Here is an 18,091-nt window from a genome sequence, read left to right on the forward strand (position 1 = left end):
GGAACGACGCCCTTGGTGCAACCCTACGTGGATGAAGGACGCACGGGGAGAGGCTGTTTGTACTTAACTCTGTGTCGCAAGACATTTAGCGGAGAAAGGACTGGGCCATCTGCTCCCCTGAAGGAGGCCCCTCTCCTGCCAAATCAAGATCAGCGTTAAAAACAAAGCAAGGAAGGAGCAGGATTAGCGAACGTTTTGTCGACGCGGCCCTGGCTAATCCTCACGCGCCGCTCCTGAACACCATAACACTGCTTTTCCTTTGTTTTCATCCGTGGGAGCCCCTAGATCAGGGCAGGGGTCCAGCACCATGAAACACTGCACCTCTGCCTGCTGGTGTAGCTCCTTACCTAATGTATTTCCCTGTGCCTTTCTCTATGTTTCTGTGTGCCTGCTCAGCACCCCAGCCGCGGAATCATACATTTTATGCCGTTCTCCCATAATGCACTCTGCCAAGAGTAATCAGCTGGGGATATCCAACAATCATTATTTCATCGATACTTATGTCAGCAGCAGCGGATGTGGGAGTGATGAGGGAGAGTTGGTGTCAGTGAGCGCCTGGTGTGTGAGGTTGTACCCATGTTAACGTGGCTGTTTGACATCTAGGCTCAGTGCTGAGTAGCGCGGCGTTTTGGTCCCGCGGTGAAGGGCGTCACGCAGGGGCGCAGTGTTCGAACTGTGCTGCGTCCCGGTTTTATTACAGTGTGTTTTTTTCCATTCTGGGCTGCCATGCTGTGTTCCTGGGATCTCCGTGGGGCAAATCCGTGCCAGGGACGTGCCCCAAGGTGGCTGCGGGAACTGGGTCATGACACATCCCTCTAAATCCAGATTTTAGTCTGAGACAGTTTTAGGGCGGTGGGAGGGGGGGGGGTTATTACATCACAGTGGGGCTCCTGTCATTATAGCCGAGAACAACACGGGACTGGACCCGATTAACACGTTCATCCAACAGCCAAGCTCACCAACGACTGTTTCCACGGATACCGGTCGACTGCCTTCAAACCACGCCCAGCTTTGAGGCAGAGCTGGATACTTCGTCATACATTATTTGCCAATACGTTTCTTCTTTTTAACCAGAAACATTCACTTTGATTGACATTTTTAAAACATCAATGCTGTGTTCTTAATAAATGGTTCAGCGACACATCAGTTATGTCTGAGGGGAGGAGGCTGGGGTGAGGATGCTCCTGTAGGGGGGCAGCACTGCCCCCCATGCATCCGCGGCCTGTAATCTTCCCATCAGGCTGCGGCACGCCCTATCCGCGCGGGGCCATCTCGCAGGGACAGCCAGCCGGGCTCCTTAATTAGCAAATTGCCGTTTGCTTTCCGGTCCCTGTCATGATCCTGATGGCGCCGTCGAAATGGCACCCCCCCCCCCCCCGTTATGTACTGAAGCTTTGGGGGTGTCAGCATGCATCGAGACAATGTAATCCTGCCCCCCGCACGGCAGAGGGGACCAACCTGATTGGTACTTGCAATACTAAGTGTAGTTACTCCAAAGGCAGTGTGTCTGTGTGTATGTTTAGATACACCCACGTTTATACATATATTATAGGAATATATCACTGTGACTGAAGGTATCTATAAACACTCACACACACATATATATGGTGTAAATACCACACACATACACACATGCATATATATATATGATAGCTGCTTCTACAAACAATTCTACAATTGCTATGTGTTTCATACAAGAGTATATCAGTGTGTAGGGCGGGGGGGGGGGGGGTGGCCTTGCAGTGGTAAAAGGGGGATGGATAACAATGAAACTTGCCAAGCGGACTAATTTCCTTTAGCCGACCAGTCTGCGAGGCTCACTGTCCGAAGCAAAGAGAAATTCCTGATCGGCCGCCAATGTAGACGTGTGTAAACAAAACTAAATAAACTGTAATGAATATGATAAATTCTGTTTCTAAAAACTGCAAGCTCCTCATTGGCCCTGTGCCAGATACTAGTATACTCGTAGCTCCCTGGCGATGCGTCGTTGACCAAGTGGCCATGTAGCATGTACGCATTTATTTATATGCACACAAATCTTTGTATACGCACCATTTGTACAACATTAATCATCAGGCGTCTCCTGGTTTTCCATTCTGCAACCTACAAGATCAGACCGTATTTTTTAGGTATTCTGCTGTTCCATTCTTCACCCATAGGAACACAAATCAGATTACAGGATCACATGACGGAAACCCCAGCCACATTAAGAAAAAGCAATCTCTTTGTGTTTCCATCCAAATTAGGAGATAGCCCTTGTTGTCATAGGAACAGACATCTCATCCTAGAGTGTGCTACCGGTTTGGGGTTCTTCAGCAATCTTTTGAAATTCAGAAGAGCACAAACAGACAAATTTGTCCCCCCCGTTGATTTGAAACTAATATTCTCATATTCAGCGATGCAATATTGGAAGCAATCAAGTTGCTCTGAATAGTGCTACGGTGTTTCATTAATTAATAACGAGAAATTGTTTCATTTTGAAGCTTATATAATGCAAAGGAAAAATAGGCTCTTGGGTTCTGTTAATTAGATCGATGGTTTGATGTGCTTTTGACCTCTGCCCTGTCGCATGTCTATTTTTAGCTATTTATTAGTATTCACATGTTCTTGCTTCTGGATGCAAGAGAGCCAGGGTTGCCAAGAGACTTCTGTCAAGCGTTTCCTGGTTGCTAAGTATGTGCACATGGTTGCTAAGGGCAGAACGACAGGTCTTAACCATCCTGTGTCTGATTGGTCAGCAGGGGGAAATTCCAAGGTTAGATGTATTCATCGCGCGATCGGCTCCTCACTGTTCGCTGTCCCCTCCTCCTCTGTTCATTAGCATGGAAATGAGTGCGGTGGGTGGTGCGGGGGGGGGGGGGGGAAACGCCAGCATCCTCGCAGGTAATAAACACGGAGAATTAATCATGCCGTCGTGACTCGGTTCGTCTCGAGGAGAGACGTGCGCTGGCCGTGTGCGTCGTGAGGAAGGGTTGATAGAAATGCTGCCTGAATGAAAACCGTGAGGTGGGGACCCAGCCGAATCCCCGCATGATGCAGACCCTCTCAGACCCCCCCCTGCTCATTGCTCTGACCGCTGATTTAACCACCAGAGCACTGCCAGTACGCTTTCCAGTCTGTCCGGGTTCTCCTGGCACTGGGACATCCTAGCGGTGCCTCCCAGCCATGGCATTTGGCCAGCCGTCCCAGAAGAGGGCGCTAGCTCCGATGATTGGATCTGTCCTCTGGCCCCGCCTCTCTGTCCTCAATCTCTTCTTATTCTCTCTCTTCCTTTGTTTTTGGTCTTCTTCCCTCCCCAGCCCATCCCAACCAGTCCCAACAGCGACTCCACCACCCCGACCAGCACCATGGGCATGTCTTCCAAGATGGATGGGTCCAACATGCATGATGTCTTCATCCTGTCCCCCGTTTCTGGGCTCTATGGTGCCAGGTAGGGCCCTAGGCGTGTCCCGCTACATTCCTGTCTCCGCAAATTTTTTCTTGGGTATTTGAGATGGATCAGCTTCCACCTCCTGACGTCGCCCATAACGCTTACGCGGTTCCCCCCAGTGTTAACGGCTGCCCCTTTCCACCCTTCACTGCAGGGATGAGATGGGCATTATGTCATGCGATGACATCAGCAAGTACGGCGTGGCCAAGTCGAGCATGAAGAGCTCCGACTCCCCAAGCTACTACCTCGACCACGAGAGCGGCAAGTACTACACGGTGATGGAAGGCGAGGGCCCGCCACTGGGCCCCGAATACGACCGGGGCCGCTCCACCAGCGTCCGCCGGAGAGATAAGACCCCCACTCACGGTAAGCCCCCGCCCCCCGCACCCCTTTCCAAGTTCCATCATCACCCACGGTACCCTATGACTCCACCCCGTGTTCCGGCACGTTCTGCCATCGGCTGACCCACTTCCTCACGCCGCATGCTCTCCTGGTTACCGTCTCCGATCCCGCTGTACATTCTGAACGTTTCCCACAGGTTTTTTTGTTCTTGGCGTCTGAAGATGTCCGTGCTTAACACCTAAAAAAGGAGGAAGGGAAGAATGCTTTCTAGGGAAGGGGGCGCTCTCTTGCCGGAAAATTCCACACCTGCCTCTGTGGAGACAAACCTGGCGGACTGTAGTGACGTGAGGGATACTGCGAACTGGGAGGGGCCACAGATTGCCCCAAAATGGTGGCCCTTACTCTGAAGGGCCCGCTCTACTTATCTGAAACCTGGGAATAAAAATAGAGTGCTGTCTCCGTGCCCCCCCCCCCCCCAACATGCTGACACCCTGCCCCCACACTCCCGCATACTTGCCTCTAGTCCCCCCCCCCATTTACTTTTTCCTGCCCACACAAATACCCCCCCTTATCTCTGACCCCCCCATAGCTCTGCCCCTCCCGGCGAGACTCGCCGACTCTCCTTGGGCTTCTTTCCAGGTGACCTCAGACCCGTTTCCATGCCGACGGAGTACAACTGGATGCCGGAAACAAGAGAGTCCCATGTATACAAGAGAGGTAGCCGAGGTGGGTCCCAGGAATCGGAGGACTCCCTCTGAATCCGAACTTGCCCTAAACACGCATGCGACACGCATATCCCCCCCCCCCAGCCTCATCCCCTGTCGTACCAGTGACTCACACCCTTTATCAGTTGCTGCCCTTTGTCCCGGTGGCAGCTCAGAGCGTGTTGCGGCGTGTTGTGATGTAATGCCTAACGGACGTCTACGCGATTCATTAAAATTTATGAACATAGCCTGCGTCAGACAAACAAAAAACCCTGAGTGTTTTACCGAAATGAATGACTTTGAGCTATGGAACGTTTATGAACATTTCAGAATGCTGTAAACCCAGCAAGGCAAAACATTCAATGGTCAAAATCATAAATTTAGCAGCCTTTGTCATTATTCGTTAGTGCCGCCAGCGATAAAACAGTATAGCATCATTAGGAATTGAGCAATAAAACAAAATAGCAGTGTAAAATCAGAATAAAAATAGCCAAAGAATACCACAAAAACATAATAGTTTTCAAAGTCAAGTTTAGCCAAAAGCAAATGGAAAAATATGTAAAATTCTCTGAATTGCATTAAACTTATTTTTCCACTGCACAGAAAATCACACGTTATGAGTCTTTTCATCTCCCAGCATGCACAGCACCGAGAGCCGCCGCTGGCTTAAGCTACCTTTGTGTATCTCAGTCCACATAGAGCCCGTTTATAATCCTACAGCCCTTAAATAATCGGAACCTCACTGGCACACAACATTGGACCTGTCATTTCTCAGAACAATTCCACAACTTCTTGAGAAGATCTCAGAAATAGTTTAACTTAATATTTTACTGTCATTTTGAAAGACCATCAAAGCAGTCGTAGTTGTAGAGAGAGATTCCATTTGACCTGTTTCACACCATCTGCAAATTACTATGTAAAGTATTTAGTGGATGGTGACACGTCTGCTTTCTTAATATACTGTGAAAATGTTTAATTATAAAAATGAACTTTAAAATCACGTTATTTTAGTCATAGTATTTTTTCTTACGTTCATATTATTATAACGGATTTTCTGTTATACAAAGATTCATACGCTCATGAAAATCCTGTTTGATTGTCACCAACTTTGAAAATCAGCATCAGACGCGGTTTCCTTCCAGCAGCACTGCTCACAGCAGCACGTGGGCAGGTCAGAACCGTGCCCTGCTTTTCCGAAATCCCCTTTAGGATGAAAAACGAAGTTTCTGTTTCAAGTCCTTCACCTTGAAAACAGGTCTAGCGGAGTGCATCTTTATGCTCGAATACTCTAGCTGCTGTTTCTCGCGTGCAATGTTGATGGAAATAAAGCCTTCTGCAGTCCAAATACAGTGCTGCAAAAAATTCCTTCCTTCCATCCATCCATCCATCCATTTTCTTCCAGTCGTCCGGGTCTGGGTTGTGGGGGCAGCAGTCTAAGCAGGGATGCCCAGGCCTCAGCAGCCACCTGCTTCTGCTCCACCGGGGGGATACCAAGCCTTTCCCAGACATAATCTCTCCAGCATGTCCTGGGTCTGCCCTGGGGCCTCCTCCCGGTTGGACATGCCTAAAGTACCTCCCCAGGGAGGCATCCCGGAGGCATCTTAGATAGATGCCCAAACCACCTAAACTGGCTCCGTTCCATGCAGAGGAGCAGCAGGTCTACCATGAGCTCCGCCCAAATGTCCGAGCTCCTCACCCTATCTCTAAGGCTGAGCCCAGGCACCCTGTGAAGGGGACTCATCTTAGCTCAGGACCATAGGTGAGGGCAGGAACGTAGATCGACCGGTAAATCAATAGCTGCGCCTTCTGGCTCAGCGTAACTGCTGATGCTGCACGATCCATCTGTCGATCTCCCCCTCTCTTCTTCCTTCACTTGTGAACAAGACCCCAAGATACTTAAACTCCTCCTCTTGAGGGAGTAACTCATCCCCCCACCAGGAGAGGGCCATCCACCCTTTTCCGGTCATGAATCATGGCCTCACACTTGCAGGTGGTGTTCCTCAGCGTGAGCGCTTCACACTCATCTGTAATCTGCCTCAGTGCATGCTCGAGGTCATGGCTCGATGACCCTCACAGGACCACAGGCCTGTGAACAAAGAGCGCGATCCTGAGGCCCCTGAACCAAAATCCCCCCACCCTTTGGCTGCGCCTAGAAATTCTATCCATAAAAGTTATTAACAGAATTGGTGACAAAGAGCAGCCCTGGTGGAGTCCAACACCCACCGGGGACCAGTTTCACATGCTACTGACAGTGTGAACCAAATTCTCATTCCAGTTATACAGGGACCTAATGGCCCGGAACAACAGACACCCCCCCCCCCCACAGGACCCCTAGAGGGGCACGATTGTATGCTTTTTCCAAGTCCAGCAAACAGTAAGCTTGTGATGGTAATTTTCTGGTCCAGTCTTCCGCATCGCCCCACCTGAAGTTCTGAGGTTCGACCAACAGACTCTCCAGTACCCCGGCACTCACCACTGAGGAGTGTGATGCCTCTGAAGTTGGAACATAGCTGCAAAAAAACAAATTAAATCAAAAATCTTACATCAGTTATTATGGACCCCCCCCCCCCCCCACACACACACACACACACACACACACACAGACACACACACCAGGCTGAGAATGTTCGGAAAGGGAATTCGTCTGAGAGAAACACCCAATAATAACACACTGATGATTAAGAATTCCACCTCTGCAGACAGCTGTGCAGACATATTGCTGGCTCATACATTCCCTGGGTAATGGAGAGCCTCCATCAGGAATTTGTTGTCCCAATCCTTACGAATTAGCAAAGCCATGCAAGGACATGTGTTGCTGCATAAAATATATATTTTTACCTTGGCATCAAATTGTGTTGATATTGCCGTTTAAAAGAAGCATATTTTAAAAATACCTTTAGAAACTTGGATCAGATGGAGAATGATAAGAAAAGATTTGCCAGAAGATAAGAAAAGGATATTGGTCCAATTAAGCATCCCCCCCCCTCGGCGTCCCTGGCCAGAGAACTGAAATGTTGTAGCTAACTTCTCTGAGCCACATGGCAGTTATTGTTTGGTATTTGACAAAAGACCACTTAGATGTGCCGTTTTTTGTCTAAGTAATTAGGGCAAATGTGCATCCCAAATCTGCAAGTGTTTGGATGGATGCAAAGGAAATGATGGTAAAGAGCATTTTCCTCTATGTAATCATGCATTATAATTATAAATATATATTATAATTATAAAATGACAAAGATATCATCAGCAATTAATCATTATCATGAATGGAGATTATTTATTGCGTTAGCTCGTGATCCAAACGAGCATAAATAACATGAAAGTTTTAAAAGTGAATAACTTTTACAGGAAGGTGACAAAGCATTTGCACATTCAAATGAAAAGCAATCAAACGCTCCCTGAAGTAATTTCACACAAGAAGGTGCAACCTGCAACAGTGACTTCTGGGGGGAGGGGGGATGATTAATTCAAGATGACGACTTTCCTTCCGAAAGTCACTAACCCAATGAGATTTTTTTTAACCTATTACGGGCTGTCGATTAAACAATATTTACTAAATGAAGACATCTCGTTTTTATTAGTCATTTATTAGTCGTAGGGTTACTGCCGTTGCAGCTTTGACTGATAAGGTTAATCCAAGAGTATGCAGTTCGTGTGAGGAAAACAGAAATTTTATCATCAATAATTCTTGTACGTAATTGTTCAACTGACATTTGTATTTAAAATGTTAGTGTTCATACCAATTTATAGGTCTACGGCAAATTCTGTTCAGAACCTTTGTGACTGAAATCGAATCCTTAGGTTATAAGTTCTCGACCACGACGCCATCTTTTGGCTATTCTCCATTATTTACGAGTTGTGACAAGGAGCAGATACAGCGGGTAGAGGTAGCTCTTAGTGCCCCCCAAATGCCAGTTCGGAGCAGAACAATCACTTATTCTGTGTTTGCTGTTAGCACGACGAGTATTTACAGTTGGGGGGCTTTGGGGAGCATCCCCTCACACACCCAGGCCGCCACTCTCGCTTTTCCAACCGGACCGTGATCACAGGTCTACAGCTGGAAGGACAGATCCCAGCAGAATGCAAGCTGAATGAACCAGTTACGGTCTCGACAGATTTATGTATTCATCAGAATAAGATGAATAATGTAGTAGCGGTCTGTCCGTGCAGTGTAATATCACGCCAAAACATCTTTACTAATAATATTTCGTAAATATTGGTTTAAAGTGGGCGGCACGACGGGTTAGCTGTAGGCGCTACTGCTTAACACTTCCAGTGCTGGTGGCTCGATTCCCTTCAGCCGGCTTATATAGCCCGTGTGTGCAATTTGCGATGTTTTTTCCGCGCTCCGAAAACCTGTGATCAGGTGAGGTATAGCGATTAAATCGCCCGCAGCTTGTGTGCATTTTCCCGGTAATCGTCTGGGAGATTTCCTCCATACTTTTTGGGATATGCTCCAGGATTCCCCACATACTATGTACTACATAAGCGGATATGAATGATGAATAATGCAATTACTGTCTATTTTTCAACTACAACGGTATAACATAACAAAAGATATTATAACGTTTAATAAATATTATTGTAAAATGTGCGTGAAACTGTGACGCCTCCATAAAGAGCAGGGCGTAAGAGCTCCAAACCGCTGATCCGTGGTAAAGTTTCCTTGTTTCTGAGCTTTAACTAGGCGGAGGGTATTATAGCAATATGTAGTTTTTTTGCGACAGATGCACTGTAGCTTTCAGTTTTTTTTTTTTTTAACTAATCTCCAATTTATTTACCCACTTAAGCAGAGCAAGCCCGAAATACCTCAGTGTCTCCCCGTGCCTTAAATACTTCCTAACAAGGCTGACTGCGGTTGTTCTTTTATTAATTTTTTTAGTTAAAATATAGCGTCGATCAGGTTCTGGGCGGCAGATCGCATCTTAGACGCGGACAGACATATGCACCAATTAAAACAATAATTTCAGAGGCAGCTAGCTCACTCTCGCTGTTAAAGTTCCCATTTTTTCTATCGGATTCAAGCGTGTGGAGCCACACAGGACGTAAGATCAAAGACGACTGGTCTGAAAAGCCCCCGATCACACACGGCTAACCGCGGCGACAGATCGAAACGCCCGCATTTATATCCAAGCTTATTGATTAAATATGCATTATTAAGCTTTGAATAATGCAATCACCCCTGTCAAATACAAATAGCGTGTTTTTGTGAACAAAGAGAATGGATTGTTATCGTTAAAAAAAATCTTATAGAATTTTTCGTTTTCATACTCTGTGTGATCGTGATGTGGCAATCGCCGTTTGACAGCACTGTAAATTATGAAAGAATAGTTTCTACGGTTAAAATGGCAAAAGGAGATGAGACCTAACAGAAGACAGAAATGTAACGAGATAGTTAGCCGTCGTCAGTCCAGCAGTCATGACTGTGCAGATTTTCACCTGCTAATTCTCGCTCTCTTTGCCAGACCCTTGATCTCCATGCTTTCTTAATCTTGGGAATTAATCCTTAATTTTCAGCATCTCCGCTTGAACAGGCCCAGTCTTGCCTTATCATATTTATTGCCTCTCCAATGAAAGGATGGCCCATTTTGCTCCTAAGACTTGTTCACTTTTTTAATTTAAAGTAACAGCCCTCCCTTTTTTGATCTGGGTTATCTCCCCAACACAGTCACCGATGTCGGGTGTCACAATGGCCGCTCGTTTACCGGGAGCCAATAAAAGTCACATGGCTTAATGTCGCTTTTCTAAAGGGGCCCGTTCGTCTAATTGGCTGTTGCTCCGGGCCTCGTCACCCAGGGAGACAGGGGCTCCATCTAACCTGGGAACTGATCGCACATCCCTGTCCAGAATTAGCGTCTGCTGAGACAGATAAGGACAGGTTCCCTCTGGGACCTTTTGTCCAGATGATTACTGCATTTATTTCCATTCCTCTGACCTGCCATTTTAATTATTTATTTACAGAAGTATTGTTTTTTTTTTTGTTTGTTTGTTTTGACTGGAGGTATTAATGCGTAGGATTGGTTATGTCGCTGGAGAGCTAATGAAATAACTCTTAGCCTGAAAGAGACCAGGTGGAGGGACAGAGGAGAGAGGGAGGGAGGGGGAGTTGGCTTCCCTCACTCTCTCTGCCCTCCTGCCTTCTCTTTCCAGCACCACCATTAGCTTTCAGGGGACACAGACAATATGACAGAGGCAGCTTTCATTATGCCAGCCTGGCAGCCCCTGGAAAGGTGGGGGGTGGGTCAGCTGCACCCTATACACACGCGCGCGGGGCTATATATAGCCTCCACCCACCAGAATGACCTCTCTCCCACACACGGCTGTGTGCACGCGGACGCCGCTCTGATCGAGGACGCACGTCGCCGAGAGTTGTGATGACTCATGCTGTGCGTGTCAGATATCCAGGCCTGGACCCGTCCGACACATCCGAGGCTGCGGGGAAGCTGGTTGCCTAGCAGCCGGACGTAGCGGATGCGGCCGGCGGGGATGTGGGCTCCGGCACCGCTAAGCCCCTGAACGTCTCCCCGCCTGTGTCCCTCTGTACTGACCACGCCCGCCTGCTTGTCACATCAGCACATTCACTGGCCTTTTCAGCTCCTGTGAAATGTGCCGATGAGCCTATATAAAATAACTATACTCAAAATTACTATATGTTTAAAAACTAAGCACATAATATTGTAAGATTTTTGATTGTTCATACATTTTGGATGAAAATGTATCTGGCCGTGAAATGGCTAACCTCTAACTATGTATGAAAGACCTGAGCGTCCTTAGCTATACGTATAAAGAGTGAATATCAATCAAAGGATCTATATTATGTAGGTGATGGATGCTGACTTTGATTGCTGCAGGCTTTGATTTTTTTTGATACTTGAAATGACAATATTGTAGCTGTGAAACATTGTAGCCATGTATGTGTTTGCAAGTTACCTTGGATACAAGTAAATCAATGTGGGTGGCATGCTGACTAGCACTGCTACCTCACACCTCTGGGACCAGCGTTCAAGACTCTGTCAGCCCTACATGTGTGGGGCTGACATGTTCTCCCCATGTCATCATGGGGTTTCTTCCAGATTCTCTAGTTCCCCCACCTGCCCCCCAGTCCACAATGATGCTGAGGTGAATTGGAGTTGTCCATGTTGTCCATTCACCCCAGTGGTGTCTGAATATGCTCTGTGGTGTGTTGCCCCCCCGCCCCCCCATTCTTAGGCCGTTCTGTGCCCTACACCCATAACTTCTGGGATTAGCTCCATAACCCTGCAAATGGATGAACTTACAATACAAAGCTTTACTAGAAGGTGAATCTAGATATTAAAAAAAAACGTTTGTTCAGGTGCCTGCTTATCGCGACAGCTGTGAAGTCCGACAGTGGATTAATCTTTCCTTTCCTAATTCAGGTGCCATTAAGCAGCTTTGACTAGCCGCACTGCTCTGGCTGACAAAGACCTTCAAAGCCACATCACCTGACCAGCGGCCTTTTCTCCATTCCTCCTGCGCAGACTCCGAAAGCTCCCTGCTGCATTACCTGAGCGACGACAAGATTCTGGTCATCCAGGAGGACCCCGATATCCCCCGCGACTGCAAGCGGGACACGGGCCGGCGTGCGCGCAAGAAGGGCAAGAGCCCCAGCAGCCCCAACTACCCAATCAGCCCCACCCTGCTGGCCTCCACTGTTAGACTGGACTCAGGACCCCCTGAGGGGCTACCCTTCCCACTGCCCGAAAATAACACTGTGCCATTTTATCACGTAAGTCTCTCCCTCGATTCCACTGACCCTTTTGCTGCAAATAAAGTTATACGTTGATATTAAGGCACAAGTTGAATATTCACATGTGAAAAAAAAATCCTCAGTTTCGCCCACTTAAAAGGTCTTCTTTTACAAGTCAGAAATTACAGTACCTGTACCTTACAGTAATTACAGGTAATTACAGTACCTCAATAAAGTCTTTAAAAGAAGAAGCACAGCCTTGTAGGAATTTTGGTTGAAGGATAGTTACAAGACTATAATACTGTAAATATTCTAAATGCCTGGAAAGCTTCCACTGTGAAATGCCCGTTAGCTTAAGGCTACCGTGGTTTCGGAATCTTACTGACCTATTTAAATGTAAAATTTAGAGCTTCCCTGGTAAGCTGTCATTCATTTCATGTGAAGAGGTGAACAGGTGGAGTTTTTTCTTCTCCCATTTGCCTGGGAGATTTTTATTAATGGCGATATAGGTTACTTACGCTTTGTGCCCCTCTGTGAGGCTGCTTCTTGAATCAGTTCAGGCTAACTGGCCTCGTAGAGGAGGGAGAAGCCGTCTTTCTGCAGATGAAATTAGCAGCGCTGCGGTCAGAGTCTAACTGCTGCGCCGTCCCCAAGCCAGTGTTGTTGTAGTCTTGTATTTTTTTTTTTTGAATTAGCTTTTATTTTTACGTTATTCTCAAAGTAAACTTTATTGTCATCTCTGCTATATACTGTACAGGTACGTAGAGAGACGAGATGACGTGGCTCCAGTTTTTTTTCAGTGCAGATGAGATTTTTATTAGAAATCCAGTTTAATTTTATCCAGCTTCTAAGGGTTTTTTTTTCTTCTATTTAGTTTTTATATATTTCAGTTTCAGTTTAAGTTTTGGTAATTCTAGGCGTAGACTGAAAGTTTAATGTGTCTGTCCTTGAGATAGTCTGTACTTATGTCTTCAAAATGGGCAAATTGTATTCTGTTATCAGTGCTGTTTAAAGATAAACCAATCATACGAAAAGTATTTGTATTTATTATTTTTTTTATTTTATGTTTGTTTCTGAAGCAATATTCATAGTTTTTTAGTTGTAGTTTTTTTATTTGTCTCATTGTGTTTAAGTTTATGGAAATGTTTTCTTTTAGCTTTAGTTAACTGTAATAACGCTGCTCACAGCAGTCCGATTAGCAAGCTGACTGGTAAGGAGAGACCACAGCTGCCGGCCCCAAAGGCAGGCCTCCCTCTCTCCACATCCGCACCTCTTATGCCCCCTGGGCTCTTCCTCAGAAACAGCTTATGCAAAGAACAAGGCCGTTCTGGTGCTCCAAGCATGATCAGACCCTCAGAATACTGTTTCCACCACGCTGAATCTGAGGCGACCCTCGGCCAGTCGGATTGGCTGTCGCGGAAAAGACATGAATCAATGTAAAAAAAAAATATATATATATATTTTTTAACTTATCTCTTCATCTCCAGTGCTGACTGCCTGATTGGTTTATTCATGATGCCGGAATTCCCTTTTTAAAGCTTGGGGCTCGGCGTGTAAGTTGGGCGTTTGTGGGAGTTTTATTTACACAAAAATGTTCTGAGGGCAGAACGGGAACTGATTGGCTCAGAGAGATAGCCATTCAGATTGTGGCAGAGGTTGGTCTAAGCAACTGGTGGAGGCAGGACTAAGACATCTGATTAGTTTGTCCCGCCTCCTCTAGTTGCTTGGACCTGCCTCCTCTACAATCTGATTGGTTATCTCTGAACCAATATTTGTTTGTTATGCCCTCAGAACATTTCTGTACAAGTAATACTCCCATGAGCAGGTGGGTGATGCTTGTTTTACCGTCCAGATCCAAAGGATACTAAGCCTGACTGATTTGTCTTTCCGCATTATCATATTACCTGTAGTGAGAAGAGTCTCTGGCTCAGTCTCCTCCAGTTGAACGCTTAGGAACATGCTGAGGGGCAATTTGCATAAAAATTGACCCGGAGCCCCACCCCATGCCCACCTGTCCAAATATGTAGCCCATCTGTGAGGCCGGCAAACATGCAACCGTTGGCCTCAGCTCTCGCACCTACAGAGCGAGACAGGAACCAGAGGACCTTTTGGCATCATTGGCCTTGAAAAGACATCCTTCTGCCAGTCGGTAGCTCCTCTACCGCTGGGTGTGGGAAGGCGTGCCATTGGCCAGAAGGACGCCATGTGACGGGTAGTGCTCAAAACCGATAGGTAGGAACCGCGAGAGCAACATGGGGCTGTCGTGAGAGACATCTGCAAGCGGGTCGAGAGCTATGCACCAGGGGGCACCTCTGAGTTATGGGATGCCTAGATTTGTCCATAATGGATGGTGAGATGAGAATCGTGCTCGCTGTCCAAGCTGTTGGTCTCTCCTCGGGGTAGTTCAGGGTGGTGGGGGGAGTGGTTGGGCTGGGCGATAAATTGGCGCATTCAACGCATGCCACCCGCCCACTCCATAGCAGTGAACAGAGAACAGTGTGGCTCTCCCATGGTGCAATGGGGCTTCGAAGGCATCAGCATTCATCAGGTTGGCAAGGACAGTGTTCTCAGACTAATCTCTCTCTCGCCAGCGCCTCGATCAGGCCAAATGAAACGTTTTCAGATCCATCTCGCTCTCTTTAGCTGTGCCTTAATCTAAATGAGAATGCATTTTGGACAGCTCCTATTTTCCTGGTCACAGCTTATATATCCTCCTCATGGGTTTATAATGATGTAAATACCCTGAAATGTATAAACAAAAAAAGAAATGTTCCCTGTGTTCATTGGTGCTGTGATTTTCAAACTAAAGAACTGATGATCAGAAGAACTGTGAACAAGTAAGCTTTCCGGAAACTTCTTCAAGATCTATACAGCCAATGGGAAAGCAGTGCTAAATCCACTTCTTCAGTGATGGAGGCTATAGACATAATCTCATTTGTGGCTCACAGACCTTTAGTTCATTTCCTCGAGGCTCTCACGCCATCACTAAGTGAATTAGTGTCTTCAGATTGCCCGTAGTGTGAGTGTGTGTGCATGCATGTGTTTGTGTGAGTGTGTGTGCATGTGTGTGTGTGTGCGTGTGTGTGTGCATGTGTGTGTGTGTGCGTCCTGCGATACACTGACTTCCTATTCAGTTTGTCCCATGCCTTGTGCCTGGTACCTGGTGCAGGGGGAGATACTGTAGAAATGTTTTGGTGGACTATCTCTGTCTGCCACAGTGCATTTTGTGCGCCTATGTGTCACTGATCCCTGATCAGCCTTTCTGTCCTCTTACCTTCAGAGAGCCGGGGACACACTGCGGCCAGAAGCTGACCGGTGAGTGATGACATCAAGAAGCCGTGGAATGAAACGCTAACCGGTCCTAGTGCAGACTTGGTGCAGGGTCCTTAATTGTAAATGCTTCGATGCAGAGCTCTTCGGAAAAAAAACTAACAAAAAGTATGATATTTTGCGGTTAGAGGTCTGTAACTGGAAAGCCACTGGTTCAAAATTTAGACTGAGTAGAGTGATTTCATCTTTGGGCCCTTGAGTCAGGCCCTTAACCCCAATTGCTCTAGAGACCTGACCCTGATTTCTTGATTGTATGTCACTTTGGATAAAAGTGTCGGCTAAATCAAAGGGTTAAGGGTTAAGCTTGGCCCACCGAGTGGCAGTGACTTGTTATGATGGTCAGGATCACTGGGAGCGTGTTAGCATTGATGCGTCAGTAAACCCCACATCTAGAGAAAGCCCCCCCCCCCCAGCCCCCACTAATGGACCCGTCTTTCAAACGGAAAAGTCCCAACAGCCCACTGTCTACACCTTGTCATCACATCACACAGGGTACGAGCCGCAGTACCGGCCCGCGAACCAGGGGGCGCTTTGATTCTCTCCTAGTTTGACCTTGGGCCCCATCTGCATCCTGCCTGTAAAGTCATTACATTACATTATACATATACACACACATATGATATGAAAATATGAGAAATGTATTGATAGGTGTCTGTGGAATCATATTGAAGTGCTTTGCTGTGGGAGCAAAATGAAAAAATGCAAGATGCAAAATTTTTCTCATCTGTTTCTTGGGATAATCCTATTTTGATTGCATAGTGCACATGCTACATGAGAAAACCGATGTCAAAATATTGAAAAATATGAAAAAAGTGTACACAGATTACAAATGTACAAAAGCAACAGCTAACGATTCCGGGTTTGCTAAGCATAAACAAGTACAGCTGAACGCGTCCTCCTCTCTACAGTGATGAAGGCTGAAGGTCATCCCCACTTGGGGACTCGGGTAGCAAAATTAGTTTGGAATTTCCCACTTGAAAGTATGAGTTGAGGGGGGCATTGACGTGCCAACCTCCAAGTTGGTGGCACATATTTATCGTAATTCCTGTTAGCACGTGAAGGCAGAGTGATCATTCCTGTATTTGGAACTTAACTGTAATCATCGGGCATTTTAGGAGAATTCGAGCCGTGCTGATGCTGGATGCTCACCTCCTGAACGTGGGACGCTGGTTTATAACCCAGTCCTCCTTCTCCACACAGGTATCCCAGCTCTGGCCTTGAGAGACAAGGTGGTGCATCTATGAGGAAGGTTAGTCCAACTCTGAGACCATAGTAGAAAAGTGTTAGGTTGAAGAAACAGTTGTTAATCATTTCTGTATGATCAGCAATGAGTGTAAATATATATGTATACGTTATTTCTTATCTTCTAGCCACATACTCTTAGCTATTGTACTCTAAGTAGGTGGTTAACAGCTGCCTACTTAGATAAGAATCTCACTTCCCTCTCTTGCGCCCCCCACTGATTATAAATAAAGAAGCCAAGGGGAACCACCCTTTGTAACACATTCTGCTGTAGTTTGCATTACAGAGAGTGTGGGTACCCTTGCAAGTAAAACTGTAACCTGTGTGTGTCTCATAAATGTGGAGTTGGGGTGGAAACGCCGGGCGCTTTCCCCAACAAAAAGCGAGTGGCTCAGCGAATGTTCAGAGGATGTAACTCACAAATTAACTAAAAATCGAGTGAATTAAATCGAGTACCCTTGTATGGATATAGTCCTTTTCATTGTTGTAATCCTTAATTTGTTTATCAGGATTGGGATCAATTAAGTTTGTTATCTTATCTTACAATTATATTTTTGACAAGTTTATTATGACACCATATGTCCAGTAAAGCAATACAGACTAAGAAATATATTTCCAGCACACAGAAGGTGCACCTCTGTCTCCTTCACACTGCCATGTGTTGGAAATATCTTCTTGACTAGATAATGAGATGGTCAGGCTCATAATGGCGGGATCCTCGGCTCGATGGCTGAGCCACTTCTCAGGCGTCACGAGGACGCTGTGATTAGACTGAGGGGCCTCTTTCCATTTGCTCGTGCCTGACCCTTAACTGAGCACATTCACTGTTCCAGAGTCACGCTCAGTGTGTGTCGCCACACTCTTCGGTTCGATTGGATGTCAACCTAATATCTCTCTCTCTCTCTCTCTCTCTCTCTCACTCGTTCTGTCCTTCATCTAGTCTTTTCATTATGCTTCCCTGAGAACTAAAACCAAAAAGAGGACCAAAGGTGAGGGGGCCACGCCTAGCCACCTACCATACTGCCTCCGTATCGTCACCATGATGGGGAGACCGCAGATTCAAACAGATAACTGTGCAGACTAATGAAAGGGAGCCTGGATGCCATATGAGCACAGGCGACGTGTGGGGGGGGGGGGGAGGGTGTTGATGATGGAGCTGGAAGAGAAACGAGATAAAAACGATTGAAAAAGATGCAGTGTCGATAATGCACTAATCAGTACGCGCAGTGCTGGCGGTAGAACTCGCCCAGCCGGGGGGGGGGGGGGGTCAGCTGACAGTTACATTAATAGATCTGGGCTGGGAGGGGGGTATGATGAGGCTGCGATCAGGGATGAAGC

General features: G+C 46.7%; 1 protein-coding gene across 3 annotated transcripts in view; it reads left to right on the plus strand.

Moving 5' to 3' along the window:
• The window catches only part of si:ch211-26b3.4 (connector enhancer of kinase suppressor of ras 2), a 94,840-nt gene that overhangs the window by 60,351 nt on the left and 16,398 nt on the right, over positions 1-18,091 (plus strand). For 2 of the 3 annotated variants that reach the window (XM_049029665.1, XM_049029663.1), the window contains 7 exons: positions 3,300-3,430; positions 3,585-3,796; positions 4,412-4,498; positions 11,973-12,220; positions 15,462-15,496; positions 16,712-16,760; positions 17,694-17,742. In XM_049029665.1, coding sequence (XP_048885622.1) covers positions 3,300-3,430; positions 3,585-3,796; positions 4,412-4,498; positions 11,973-12,220; positions 15,462-15,496; positions 16,712-16,760; positions 17,694-17,742 — 811 coding nt within the window. The remainder of the gene's footprint in view (positions 1-3,299; positions 3,431-3,584; positions 3,797-4,411; positions 4,499-11,972; positions 12,221-15,461; positions 15,497-16,711; positions 16,761-17,693; positions 17,743-18,091) is intronic. The other variant, XM_049029664.1, reaches the window with a different exon arrangement.

This window comes from Brienomyrus brachyistius, chromosome 10 (genome assembly GCF_023856365.1).
Source record: "Brienomyrus brachyistius isolate T26 chromosome 10, BBRACH_0.4, whole genome shotgun sequence".
Taxonomy (NCBI): Eukaryota; Metazoa; Chordata; class Actinopteri; order Osteoglossiformes; family Mormyridae; genus Brienomyrus; species Brienomyrus brachyistius.